The 13149-nt window shown below is 35.3% G+C and overlaps 1 protein-coding gene across 25 annotated transcripts in view; it reads right to left on the reverse strand.

Annotated features, from left to right (window-relative positions):
- GPHN (gephyrin) overlaps positions 1-13149 on the reverse strand; it is a 293302-nt gene that overhangs the window by 106081 nt on the left and 174072 nt on the right. For all 25 annotated transcript variants that reach the window (XM_042790904.1, XM_042790910.1, XM_042790897.1 and 22 more), the window contains 3 exons: positions 10076-10170; positions 5542-5608; positions 1134-1406 (listed from right to left, as the gene is read on the reverse strand). In XM_042790904.1, coding sequence (XP_042646838.1) covers positions 1134-1406; positions 5542-5608; positions 10076-10170 — 435 coding nt within the window. The remainder of the gene's footprint in view (positions 1-1133; positions 1407-5541; positions 5609-10075; positions 10171-13149) is intronic.

Genomic DNA, 13149 nt, shown 5'->3' on the forward strand with positions numbered 1-13149 from the left:
CTCATATGAACACAGCCAGTTTAGATGTCAGGTATTTTCTGCCTTTAAAATCTGCACATATTATTATCTCTGCCTATATCTAAAGAAATCGATAAATTTAGAATTTGCATCAATAAAACTTGCAAGTGATAATTATCTTAATCCATCCCTGTAAAAGGATAGGTAATCAAGATTTTCTGTACATGAGGAGATGATTTCCAGCTGCAGTTGTCTTAGAAATGTCAAGATGTCTCAGACCTGAATCCACATTTCCAGAGTTAGAATGTTGCTGTTTTAGTTTAGAAATTGTTTAATATAACTTTGAGTTACTTAGACTTCCAATTCTCAAGATAGGAATTAAAAGCACAATTTGCAGAGCAAATATAGAAAAAACCTTTCCAAACACATAGGAATACACTGTCTTTCCATTTGAAAACTGAAGACATAAAACTGGGGTAAATATTTATATATTGCTTAAAATAATATATTTATTTGGAAAACATTTAAAATTTGAACAGAAATAATTTGCAAGTGTTATCTAATATTTTCCTTTTGTAGTCTCAAATTTATTACTTTGGTTTGAGTAATGTTGATCTATGATTACTGATTAAAGCAAGGCTATAAAGACAATGTGATGGTATTATTTCTGCGGCAGAATTCCAAATCTTTTATGTGGACACGCACACTGGAATACAGTAGTCCAGATAGCTTATTACTTAACCTGCTACCTATCTGTCATACTTTTTATCAATGTTTTTAGAAACCAACATTTTAATTTCAAAATAAGTATCACGGCTTAGAAAATTTTGTTGCCATTCCTTAATATGCCACCTACCGGACTTTGCACGTTCAGGCATGCGAGTACTTTTAATTAAAAAAAAAAATCAAAACCAGCCTGTCACATCAGACTGGTATCATAAAAATGCATGTTATTGTCAAGAAAATAGACAATATATCTCCCACTGAAATTTGAAAACATTACCAAAACAGGATTCATCTATTTTTACAAAGCTATATTTCTACAAAACGTATCTAAAATATATCTGTTCGACCACAGAGACATCAGTGGATAGTCTTAACATGCAAATGAATATTGGTGCAAAGTATGTGAGATAGAAACTAAAGGGTCTCTTAGAGAAACAAGCCAGACTTACCTTAGCTGCAATGGCTGCTGCTGTTATATGTGAAGAAGAGCTGTCCTCTGTTGAGGCAACTCCACTATCCTTCTTCTCTTCCTCCTCTTCCTCACACTGCACTCCTTTGTCTTCTGTCTGCTTGTGAGGGCTGGTGGTTGGAGGAGGAGAAAGAGGAGGTGGTGGTGAAGGTAGATCTTCAAGCTCATCGTGAACCTCCTTTACTTTTACAATGGCATCCCGCAAAAGATCAATGGCGTGAGGTAGGGCTGGCAGTATAAACTGAAAGCATTCCTATGCACAACAAGAAGAGAAATGACTATGAAAAGTTACCTGCGGAAGTGAACAGGAATTTTTCAGATTTATTCTTAAAATATATCCAGGATTTAGATGTATCTTTTCACCTGACCATAAATAAAACCTTGACTGCCCCATGCATTGGCTCTTAGTGGGTAAAAAAACAAACTCAGAACCAGAACTGGGAACTATACTATATATTTTTGCCTTTTTCCATGCAAGTACAGTGCATTGTACAATAGGGCTACTGTAATTGAGCTAATATTGGATTAAAACTTCAGAAAACAAGAGTTAAATTTTCATGAATATACAATACAGAAATCAGTTTGCAGCAGTTGGCAGAATGCTACAAAAATGCAGAATAAAAACATTAACTCTATCCCTGCAGGGATATTCGCTTCAAATCATTCTTATTATGTTCCTTCACAATTAGGGAACAATTCATAAGGGCTTCCATAATTATACTTTTATATAATTATATCCTTTTTTATGCATGGACTTATCCTATATACTGGAAGAATGACAAACTACACTGATGTCATTATAATTTTATGTAACTCAGAAGAAATTGAATTGTTCATAAATAATCTATTTTTCAACTCTCTCCTTCCTCTATTATCTTAAAAACAATTAGAAAGTTTATTTTATATGGCTGGAGAAAGCAAAAATGCATATGCTGTGTAACTGTTCTTGTTCCATAATGGGCATACCTCTGCTGCTAAAATACACTAGTATTTAATCAAATCAAAGAGGAACCTCAGGACGTCATGCACTGCAGCCTCCTGCTCAGATCAGGGTCAATATGAAATTGAGACAGTTTGCTTAGGGCTTTGTTCAGCAAACTCTTGAAAAAAATCCAAGAACAGAGACTCCACAACCTTTCTTGACAACCTGTTCTAATGCTTAATTACCCTCAAAGTGATTTTTTTCTTCTTCCTTTTATTTTTAACCATCTGGAAGCTACCTTCTTCAATTTATGACTACTGACTCTCATCCTCCTCCCAGGCACTTCAGTAAGGAGTTTTCTTCATGTCATTTGAGCAGACTGCATATAAACACTAAATTATTGGAAAATTATGGCAGGGTCACAAGAATGAATTGGCATGGCAGTGCAGTTAGGGAACATACAAGTTGACAGAGGAAGCTGACATTACTACTTCTGTGGCATTTCATTTTCAGTTTTGTTTCAAGTATAAGGAAGATTTTTTAGAAATGTATTTCAACATTTTATAATATCCAGAAAATAATGATAAACATTTTGTAAATAGATACTGTAACAAATACTTTCAATAAATAAAAATGACTACGTAAACAAAATAAAGAGCAAACCATCCATTAGAAATTACTAGAGTTTATATAAGCCACTTTGTAAATCAAAAACACGACTTATGAATATTGTATTTCCTCAGAACTTCTAAGTAAGAACCCACCTTTCAGTCGCTCCTTTAAGAGTAAAGAAAAGTCAGACTACTTCATAGATTTATAAATTCTTTAAACATTCAGTTTGGCACTCTGAAGAACTGGAGTAAACTGGATGAGCATAAGATGCTGTATATAATGAATATATATTAAAATATATTTGTAAACATAATAAAGAATTATAACTTCTAATGTAACTGCAAACCTCAGAGTTATTGTGCCTCCACAGTATTATTTTAAAAATGATTTAACATACTGAAGCATACAACCATCATTACTTCAGTAAAAAAGCAGACCTCAAGTAAGCACAACAGTCTGGGAACTGACCAATAATCATGAAAAAGTACATTAATGATTACCTCATTAGAGAAGCATGTTCTCCACTCCTACCACTGAAGTAAAGCCTTGTTGGCTTGAATGTTGATGAATAAGTTCCCAGTAAGTACTCTAAAAGCTCACGTTATTTGTAAAACTCATTGTTTTAGATAACTGTTAGCACAATGAAAACTGCCATAGAACAAATTATTTCAATGACCATCTGGTAATTTCACACTTTGCCCTCTTTCATAACATTAAATACCTTTTGCAAGGATAGAAGAAAATAAAACAGACCAGAACAACACAAAAATCGAAGTATTCTATAGAACTTGATTTAGTGGTACCTGCCACACTAACATTCTCTGGACAAAACACATTTGGCATGCATTGCGTCCGTTTGATGAAACATTTACACTGCTGCCATTTTCTATTAATATTTTAATAATTTATTAATGATACTGCTGCAATTATAATACTGCTGCAATTTCATAGCTTTATATAAGCTTCTTATATGATTGTATTAATATGATGGAAAGAAAATTAGCAAGTCATAAAAGAGAGCAATGAGAGAAATTCCTAGTAACAACCCATCCTATTTGGTTCTTGAGATGCAGACTGTTATGTAACAATTTTTTCTACTATTCATCTTAAAAATCTTTGCTGAAATCTGATATTTTAAAGATGTTTCAGATTAAATTGTAGCGGAACAGAGTATTGTCATGACAGGAACAAATAAATCATGAGTTTATAAAAAGCTTGCTTGTATAATGAAATCATAAGACATTTTTTCTTTTCTAGCAGAATTACCTTTTTTATTACTTACTTTATATCAAACTATTGTTAAAATACTTATTAACATTTTAAAATTTATTTTCACAATCTCTTTCTACTATTTACCTATCTTCATAGTCTGAGTGCCTCAGGGTGGAAAATGACTATTTTTTCTACACCTAGCATGCTACTGAACACAACAAAAACCATTAGAGATTGTAGGCTATTTCATCTCTTTCATAATTCAACAGAAGAAGTATAGACTTGTGAAAAAATTTTCTTACTGGTGCCCCAGTTCTCTAAGAACTAATGTGGCGCCCATTGATATGTTAAATACATGTACATACATATGACTTCCCACTCATAACTGGAAGACTTCAAGTAGGTATACTTCTGCCTCACCATCCTTCAATGCTTGTCACAAAGCTTTTCAATTTCTTTTCACTTACAGAGTCCATTAGGTTTCCTAAAAAGGCTCTAAGGAATGGTAGCACCACAGAAAGGGCTTACTGACTTCTTAAACTGAAACACACAGACAGTGTATAAGAAAACCTCTGATGGCTTCTTAAGATAACAGTATTCAAAACATTTCCTTTTCAGCTTCCAGGTGACAGCATATAAAAACATTCTTTATTTATCTTCAGACATAAGTCTTTCAAGCAACGGTGACTGCAGGGCTGTGCTGACAAACACATTGGTAGTGTCTCCTCTGTGATTGGGTACTACTGGTTCAGAAGATTCTGATGAACTACCAGGTATGCATTTGTTAGAGGCCAGAGGTAAAGACATTTTTTAACAAAGCCACTGATATATTCTGAGGCCTGGAGAAACGTATTCTTGTGATGGATGGGGGATCTACCTTAGCAGCTTTGTATCAGGTTGTACAGCCCACTATTCAGCTTTGTGTGAAGAAGGCTGTTTTTCCAGATCTATCAGCCAATTACACAGAAAGAGCAAGCACTGGAAAGATCTAGCCTTGCTAACACCAAAAAAAAAAAAAAAAAAAAAAAAAAAATCACTCTGATGTTTAATTGTGTTTCTCACAGTCAGAAAGTAAGCATGAATAAAAATACAAAGCCCAACTTCTCTGTCCAAACTGAGCAAAATGCAGGAAGAAAACAAACTATAAAGGGTGTAAAGTCTGATATTCATATACAGAAGATTTAAAAAATCCTCAAACTCTCAGAAATTATGTTCCTATTTTCTCCCTCTTGCTGACCAAAATTGGGAATAATCTTCATACTCCATCAAGCTCTATTCTACACCAGGTCTTCCTCTTACTTCTGTGTGAAAAAGAATGCTTTCTTGGAAGCTGTAGACAGCACAGGGATCAGGTACAGTCTGACTAGAGAAGGAGGAAGTGTAAGAGACCATTAGACTCTTCATTAGCACTGCCTGCTACAGAGAGCGCTCTCTTGCACTACATGTAGTGCTGCCCTGGTCACCTCAATCAAATCGGAATTGTATTGTCCCTGACTGAGAGCGATGGTGCATTCGGTTATATGGATATACATTTCAACTCAGTTTTGTACAATCTGGTGTAGCGGCTACTTTCTACCATTCAGAACAATGGGAGGTACTCATCATGGGTCCTCGGTAGCAGATCAGTAAGAACACTTCTTACCTGTGACCCTTTCTTGCTACCTGGCAGATTAATTATGAGAGTTTTCCCTCTGATTCCACACACAGGCCTGAAAAGAAAGAAACCCAGGGTGAAATTCTTGCATGGGACTTTTTCCACTGTAGAAACAAGAAGAGAACACTTAAGATAAATTCTCTTATCAGAATCTGTAAACTCAGTTTCCAACATCTAAAAATATTTGCCGATCATGTTCTCATAAAACAGCTCAGGAGAAGCTGAGCTGAAAAAGCATCAAACAAGGCTGACAGAGTCTAACATTTAATTGATAGTATAAACACTGGCTAGCTTTCCACCTTTTTTAGATCTGTGATCTGTGTAGCTCCCTTAATTCTATCGTTTACTTGCATCCAATGTATTCTTTGATATAGTGACTATTTGTTCATACACATGGTTCCTTTGTAACGTAACTGATGGTGTCAAACACTGCTTCCCTTGCCAGGTGAAAATACTAAGTCACGCTGGTTGCATCCATTCAAGTATGTCTTCTTTTTCTGAAAACATGTAACATGAGAAAAGCAGAGAGGCAAGTAATTCTCAAGTGAAAACTGCACTTATGCAATTCCTATGTAATTCTTCCTAACAATCTTTCCTTCCCTCTCAAAAGAAGATGAAAGGAACTATCAAAGATGGAATATTTTATTTTAATTTTTGTCTTTAGGGAATTCCTTTGGTGCTGATGCAGGGCTGAACTTAAACACTTAAGTGCTGAATGCTTTCTGTTGTTTAGTTTCCCTCTTCCTTCTTTCAGCTAAATATTTTTAAAGAAAAAAAATAAAATTACTGAATTTTGTCTTGAGGTTGTAAGAGTGCTTCCTGCTTTTCTCCACTGTTTACAAGATCAGTGGTGAAAAACCCAGGGCTGGGATATAAGGATAAGAAAAAGGTAAAAGGATGAAACCAAATCACAAAGATACAGAGGCTATAGTTGAGATAAACTGTGTAACAATCTCTTTATCAAAAAAACCCATGAGCCATAAGTGAAGACAGAATAGAAAAGAAAATAATTTCTTGCTAGGACTTTACCAAAAAATTTGAGTCAAAGGACATGGTTTATGGGGTAGCCAACTTCCCTGGATTTCTTCTTATATAAATACTTCTCAGTGATTAATGTCATTTATTGGTAGCATGGCATTTTCTAGCAGGGTAGCAAGTATTCTAGTGACAACTGTCATAATATTCACAATTAAATAGCACAGAGACCATTTTTGTGCCACAAAATGAACTTTTGATATCACAGTCAAGCTAGCCTGAAGAGGAATTTTATTTTCAGCTGGCAGCTTGAATATTGCCTGACTCCCAGACTCTGTTTTCTCATATTCACTTCTTGCACACTATATACCCTCAGTTAAGAAGGAATTCAAGGTAGTTGAGGAATGATCTACTGTAATACAAAGATGAAGAGCCTGAGTTAAAGAAATGTGCTCATTTACTTTAGTTACAGTACTCAAATTTACAGTGTACAAACTCAATCCAGCAAATCCCGTATGTGGGATACAGTTTATGACAGATTCAAAATAAAGGAAATAGGAATTATCCACAGAGGAACTAAAATGAGGTGGAAATGTGTTTGGCAGATAGCTCCTTTAATAATTTTTTTCTTGACTCTTGTATTCCACTTTAAGTAATTTTGAACATTATAAGCTAAATGACCAGTACAACCAACTACTAATAAAAAACAACTAAACCTGCAACCATTATCCTAAGAGCTACAAGTTTCAGCTGTCAGTAATCACATCTAGTGGCTCAAGACAGAAATGGAGATGCCAAGAGAGCATGCAGAAGTAATTAAAGTACCTAAGAACTGCATGGCTTGAAAAAAGATATTGTGTGTGCTTGTAACATAAAAGCACACAAAATGTGCATGCATTCTGGGTAATTTGACAGATAAATTAATGATATTCCTCCAAAAGTATAACAGTTGAGGGAAATACTATGGATCTCATGTTATCCTCAGCCTTGTGATGCAGTGGACAGAAATTTTAAGAAAAAACAAAGAAGTCTGAGAAAGAAGAGTACAAATAGAAGCAAGGGACTAGAAGAAAAACAGGATGTGGGAGAAATAAAAAAAAACAGATGTAGGAGGAAAGAAAGCAGATCTGATGCAGAAGTAGGAATGGAGAACATGATCTCCATGGGAAGAAATTATGCTGGTAAAAGCAGTATAGATGGGCAAGGAGATAGAGAGTCCTTCAAAAAGCCTCAATAAAGTCTGGCATGGCATGGGTAGTTAACAGGTAAGGAATTGGATGATGGGAAGAGATAATTCTGGGACAAGGACAGTTTTGGAAGGTCACAGAGAAGAAAAGGAGATACTTACAGGAAACACATGAAAAGATCTATGATGTTCTAAGATACTCCCTGCTGGACCTTGGGACTGAATCCGAACTATGAGAGTATCAGTGCCCTTCATTTGGCATAAGTATCTGTGAATCCAGTCTACAAGATAACTCACCACTTTCTACTGTTGGCCCATAGTCAGGAAGACAGCCTATAACTTATAACCATTTTAAAAAGCTCATGTGATAAAATTCAACATGACTGACCTAACATTTCCAAACCTGCAGGTGATTTATAGAAGTGTCATCTTAATGTTGCATAATGGAACTTCTGCTTTTGTTTTTTTGAAAAGTCAGAGAAATTACATGCAAAATTATCCATCAGAACTTCATTTCAAAATTAAGTCAACGAGAGGTAAGCTTATGACAAGTGGCATTTAGTGTTACATACTCTGAAAAATTAGGGTCTACATTTCTCCAACTGTGTACCTAAAATTAGTGTATGTCTGACTTCTCTTAATGTGTGCCTTAGTTCTCATTGTAAGAGGGGATTACAAAAATCAATTTGCAGAATTTTCTATGAAAACTTATTAACAATTTGTGTCTTAGAATTACACATGTTGTAAGAAAAATCCCAGAGAAGGTGAGCTTGCATTCAGAGAAGATTTTGCTTAAAGAGCACCAAAACCAATATTACACATAGGACAACCAAAACAAAGGCAAGTAAATTTCCTTCCTCCATCTTAAGCATCTGCAAAGGAATTCTACAAAAAAATGTAATCATAACACACACGTGTATTAATGAAGAACTGAGATTGCACAAGAAACCATAATGTTGTAATTTTTGTGTAATTAACTTTATCATCTGTATAAAAAGAATGGCCTTTTGCGTACTGATTGCTTTTAGGACTGAAATAAAGGTTTTCACTGGTAAATTTTTTAAGGCCTAATATGATTGCATGCAGTACCTTTGTAATGTTATGTCCCATCATTGTCATCAATTACTACTGAAAGTGGCTGTAGTTTAAGAGATGTTTTCTTGCTATATGTACAGAGGAGTCAGGTTGCTATCTAGCATTTTGGTTCCACTACCCTTACAACATCCTTTCAGGCCATCCTGATCACGCCATATCCTAAATCAAACTTAGTAGTGTCATCTAAATGGCTATCTTTTTCTTGATCAGAAACAGAACATCTCAATTAACCTTTCCTGTCCTTGTGGTAGCATTACGTTATTTTTTCCCTTCAGATAAACACAAACTACGATATAAAAAATTATATCAGATAAAAAAAATGAAAATACTTGCTAATTTGGACAGAATCTGAAGGTGTTAACTTGGTAACATTGACCTTTCAGATATGTGACACATGATATGACAAGTTTTAAAATACCTTGTCGAATCACCAAATCTCTCATCTAAATGTCCTTTAGAAATGTAAGTATCTGAACACAAAGTTACAGATTTTAAAGTTCCTTCATTTCTTATATAATTATTAACTTCTTATACCCTCATTATACAATAAGAAATTAACCTGCAATGGCCGTTGTTTCTTAGTTACTTTGAAATAATGTGCAAGCACAAACTAACTTATGAAATGTGTTGATATTACTAAGTCTATCATGGGTAAAATGAGGTACATTGAAAGAATAAAATAAAAATCAACTCCAGAAAAAAACACAGGATAAGTGATGTCACTGATAAAAAAGAAACAACAGGCTGAGAAACAGCTACTACTTATTTGGTAGGAAATACCAAACTCTAGGAGTTAAGTACTATATCTGAAGGCATGGGATAAAATACCATTTAACTTATTCAGAGAACTTTTATTGATACTGGAATAAAACCAATATCAAAACAATACATTTTTATTTATCAAAGGGGTTTTTTTGCTAAACAAAGCATTTTAGTACTTGATGAACAACATATAGAAGAATTCTTCACTCACCACCGAAATGTCACACCTCTAGGATGAAAAGACAGCTGTATAACAGCATGCATCAATATTACAAATAACCTGGCACAGAAAATACACGAGAATACAGTGTCTAATAGTGACAACAAAGGGAGTTAAATGAGAGAATGCAATTACCATTCTTGAAAATTGGCCATTTCTCTGAAGTTAAGACTTCTAGTCTTGATAACAGTGCCAATCTTCAGTTATTTGTGTATAATCATTTCATGACAATGTGCATTTCTAAGGAAATAGTTCACCTCATATTTTGAAGGAAATAGTCTTACCTAGAGAGCATGCCCAGAGGAGTAACATTAAGTGATCCCATCAGCATTGCCAGGGCCATCCCTGGGGCTTCTCGCTCTATTACTTCTTTAGTGGCCTGCAATCAAAGATTAAGTAACAAAGTGAGTGAAGAAGTACAAGGACAAGAAAAACATAAAACCAGCTAAAATTTGGGTAAGAATAATGTCTTTTTTTGTTTCTGCCAAGCGACGTCATTGCTAGATTCTCAACACTGAAATATGTTAAAGAATTTTCTCTTGGTTGTGTAAAATAGGGAAAGGGTGGGAAGAAGCACTGTTAGCTGTACTGTAAAGACTCATATAGAAAATGTTAAAAGTCAGGACCCTATATATATATAGAAAATGTTAACCAACACCACATAAATAACAACTCCCTCTAACAGAAAGGAAAGAATGTTTGGGAATAAGCAAAGAAAAGATCAAATGTAACTGCCTTCTCTTCCTCATCAATCTCATGTGCATTTTCCTGTTGAGATTTTCCCAGACATGAGAAGGGTGAATCAGTCTGCGCAGAAGACAGAAAAAAAAAAATTTGCAAAGGGAAGCCTATGTAGCAGGCAGGCAGGAAAATAGTAAAATGGTAATGATAATGGCCAGAGGCTGAGGCCTCCCCTTTTGATCATATCAGCAAAAGAGCAGTTCCAAACAGGCTGGTGGCTTTTATTCACAAGCAGTCCATATGCAGTGGGCATCGAAAAGCCTGGAAGCAGAGTCTGAAAATTCTTGTCTTTTTAGTCCTTTTTTGCACATAGGGAATCAGATGGAAAATTATTTTTCTGGAACGTGCACAACCTTCTGTCCTTACTTCCTGACACAAATTTTCTCAGGCACACAATCCATCCAGCCTCCCAATCTCTAACCTTAGTTAGGACTTAACACCTCAATGACAAGTTATAGTCCTACCCCTCTCTTCCTTTCCCTCACAGTAGTTGCTGTTCAGTGGATCATCTTATTTCACGTTCTGAAACAAGATTCTAAGTTATTTGGCACAACTAAAATGTTAGCAATGCTCATAAAACTGTGAAATCCATTGTAAAACTTCCAGCTAAACTACAACACTTTGATGGTACAGCTATCAAAATAGAAATAGAAAAGCACATCTTAAATATAAGAGCACTCTGAATAAGCTAAATTTTCTTGGCAGTTTGATATAGCAAAAGAATAAAATGGAAGAAAACCAGACAAATTATTTTGTGGGATAGATTAAATTATAAATTACATTCTTGTACTTTTATAAGTTCCTAGTTTACAAACAGAAGAACAAAGTCATAGAGAAGGAAAATGACAGAATTAACCCAATAGCATCCCTGTGAGAATGATCCAGGAGTCCTATACTAGCTATACAGCTAAAACAGTTACAGGAAGTAATAAATAAAACAGAAAAAAAATATTGCTGGATAGTACAGATATTCAAGTAGCCATTTTCTCAAACATTGCCACTAACATTTAACATGATTTAAAGGAATATGTCAGTATCAGAAGACATCAGACACAGATACCAGGTAAACCTTCAGATCTTTTATGAATAAGCAAACTTGGCATGTGCTCAGTTGTGGGAAGAAGGAACTTTGGTTTACACAAAACCAAGTAACTATAATTCAGTAGCTGACATCACAGTCTCTTTTATTTCAAGCATAGCATGTTGGTTTTAGTATCTGCCACCCTCAGAAGCAGAAAAAGCACATAAATACAACCTGCTGTCTGTATTTCTACACAGGGGAAATGAGAAGAAGCAGGCTAAGAATGATGTAGACAAAACTAAAACCTCTCCACTGCAGAAGATTGCCTATAGATACCTGCTGATGTATTAAATTATCAATCACATTAAAAATTCTTAAGACTATCCATAGACTTGATGATTTTTATAGTATACAAGAAAAAGGCATTGCAATGGTGAAGGGGCACTGCTGACAATGAAAAAGTTGGTGAAACATGGAATTCTCTGTGTGTGTATACATAGCAATTCTATATCTATGCCTTTTATTTTCAGCTAATTCCATGCTTCAAAGCTATTCAAAACTGGTTTTAAATATAAAGTGCATTTTGAGATTTCTTTTTTGCCCTTGAGCAGAGTGACACTTTGAAGATATCATTAGTTAAAATTCTAAAGAGGCTTCAAAGGTAGTACCAGATGCAAGAGAGTTCCATAAACAACAATCCTGCAGCTCAGGGAGTCCTTCAATGAAATTCAAGTCCATTCTCCAACTTCACAAGAAAAATGACCTTCGCAAAATGTCACTGCTGGCAGGCAATGTGATTATTAAAAATGTATAGACTAAGCAACAAAATCTGAAAGGGCAGAAAGTCCAAACAGCAGTACAGCCCTCAATAGAAGTTTCTAAAAATACTTGTTTCAAAAGATATATGCTTATATTTATTACTGCAGGCAGACTTCTACAAACAGGAATGCTTCCTGTTTTCATATTCGCAGACTGCCTAGATGGATGTAACCAGAAAAGGCTGCTGCTGAGTAAACAACTTTTACAGTGACATCTGCTCTTGAAATCAGCCACTGGAAGGTCCACTGGTGGGATGTCCTCACATAAAACAACCTAAAATATGCAGTGTACAGAAACCGATATCATCATCACACTGAGAAGCACACTCTTAATTAGATATACATATATGAATGAAATTAGCAGTGCTGCAGTGATTTGGAGATACTTTGGGTCTATCTGTAACAGCTCTTTGTTTCACCTAATGAAGTTGTCTGGGGGGCACTGCTTGGGAACCAGCTGGGCATCAACTGGTGGGTGGTGAGCAACTGCAATGTGCATTACTTGTTTTGTATATTCCAATTCTTTTATCATAATAATAAAATAATTATTATTATCCCTTCTTCTTCTGTCCTAATTAAACTGTCTTTATCTCAGCTCATTAATTTTATTCCCCCCTCTCCCCCGATTCTCGTCCCTATCCCACTGCAGGGCAGGGAGTGAGCAAGTGGCTGTGTGGTGTTTAGCTGCCTGCTGGGTTAAACCACGACACAAGGCTGAATCAAGATTGTAAAACGTTGTTTCATGGGCAATTTTTTCTTGGTAGTCTCACTGTCAGCC

This window comes from Tyto alba, unplaced genomic scaffold (assembly GCF_018691265.1).
Source record: "Tyto alba isolate M040663 unplaced genomic scaffold, T.alba_DEE_v4.0 Super-Scaffold_18, whole genome shotgun sequence".
Classification (NCBI taxonomy): Eukaryota; Metazoa; Chordata; class Aves; order Strigiformes; family Tytonidae; genus Tyto; species Tyto alba.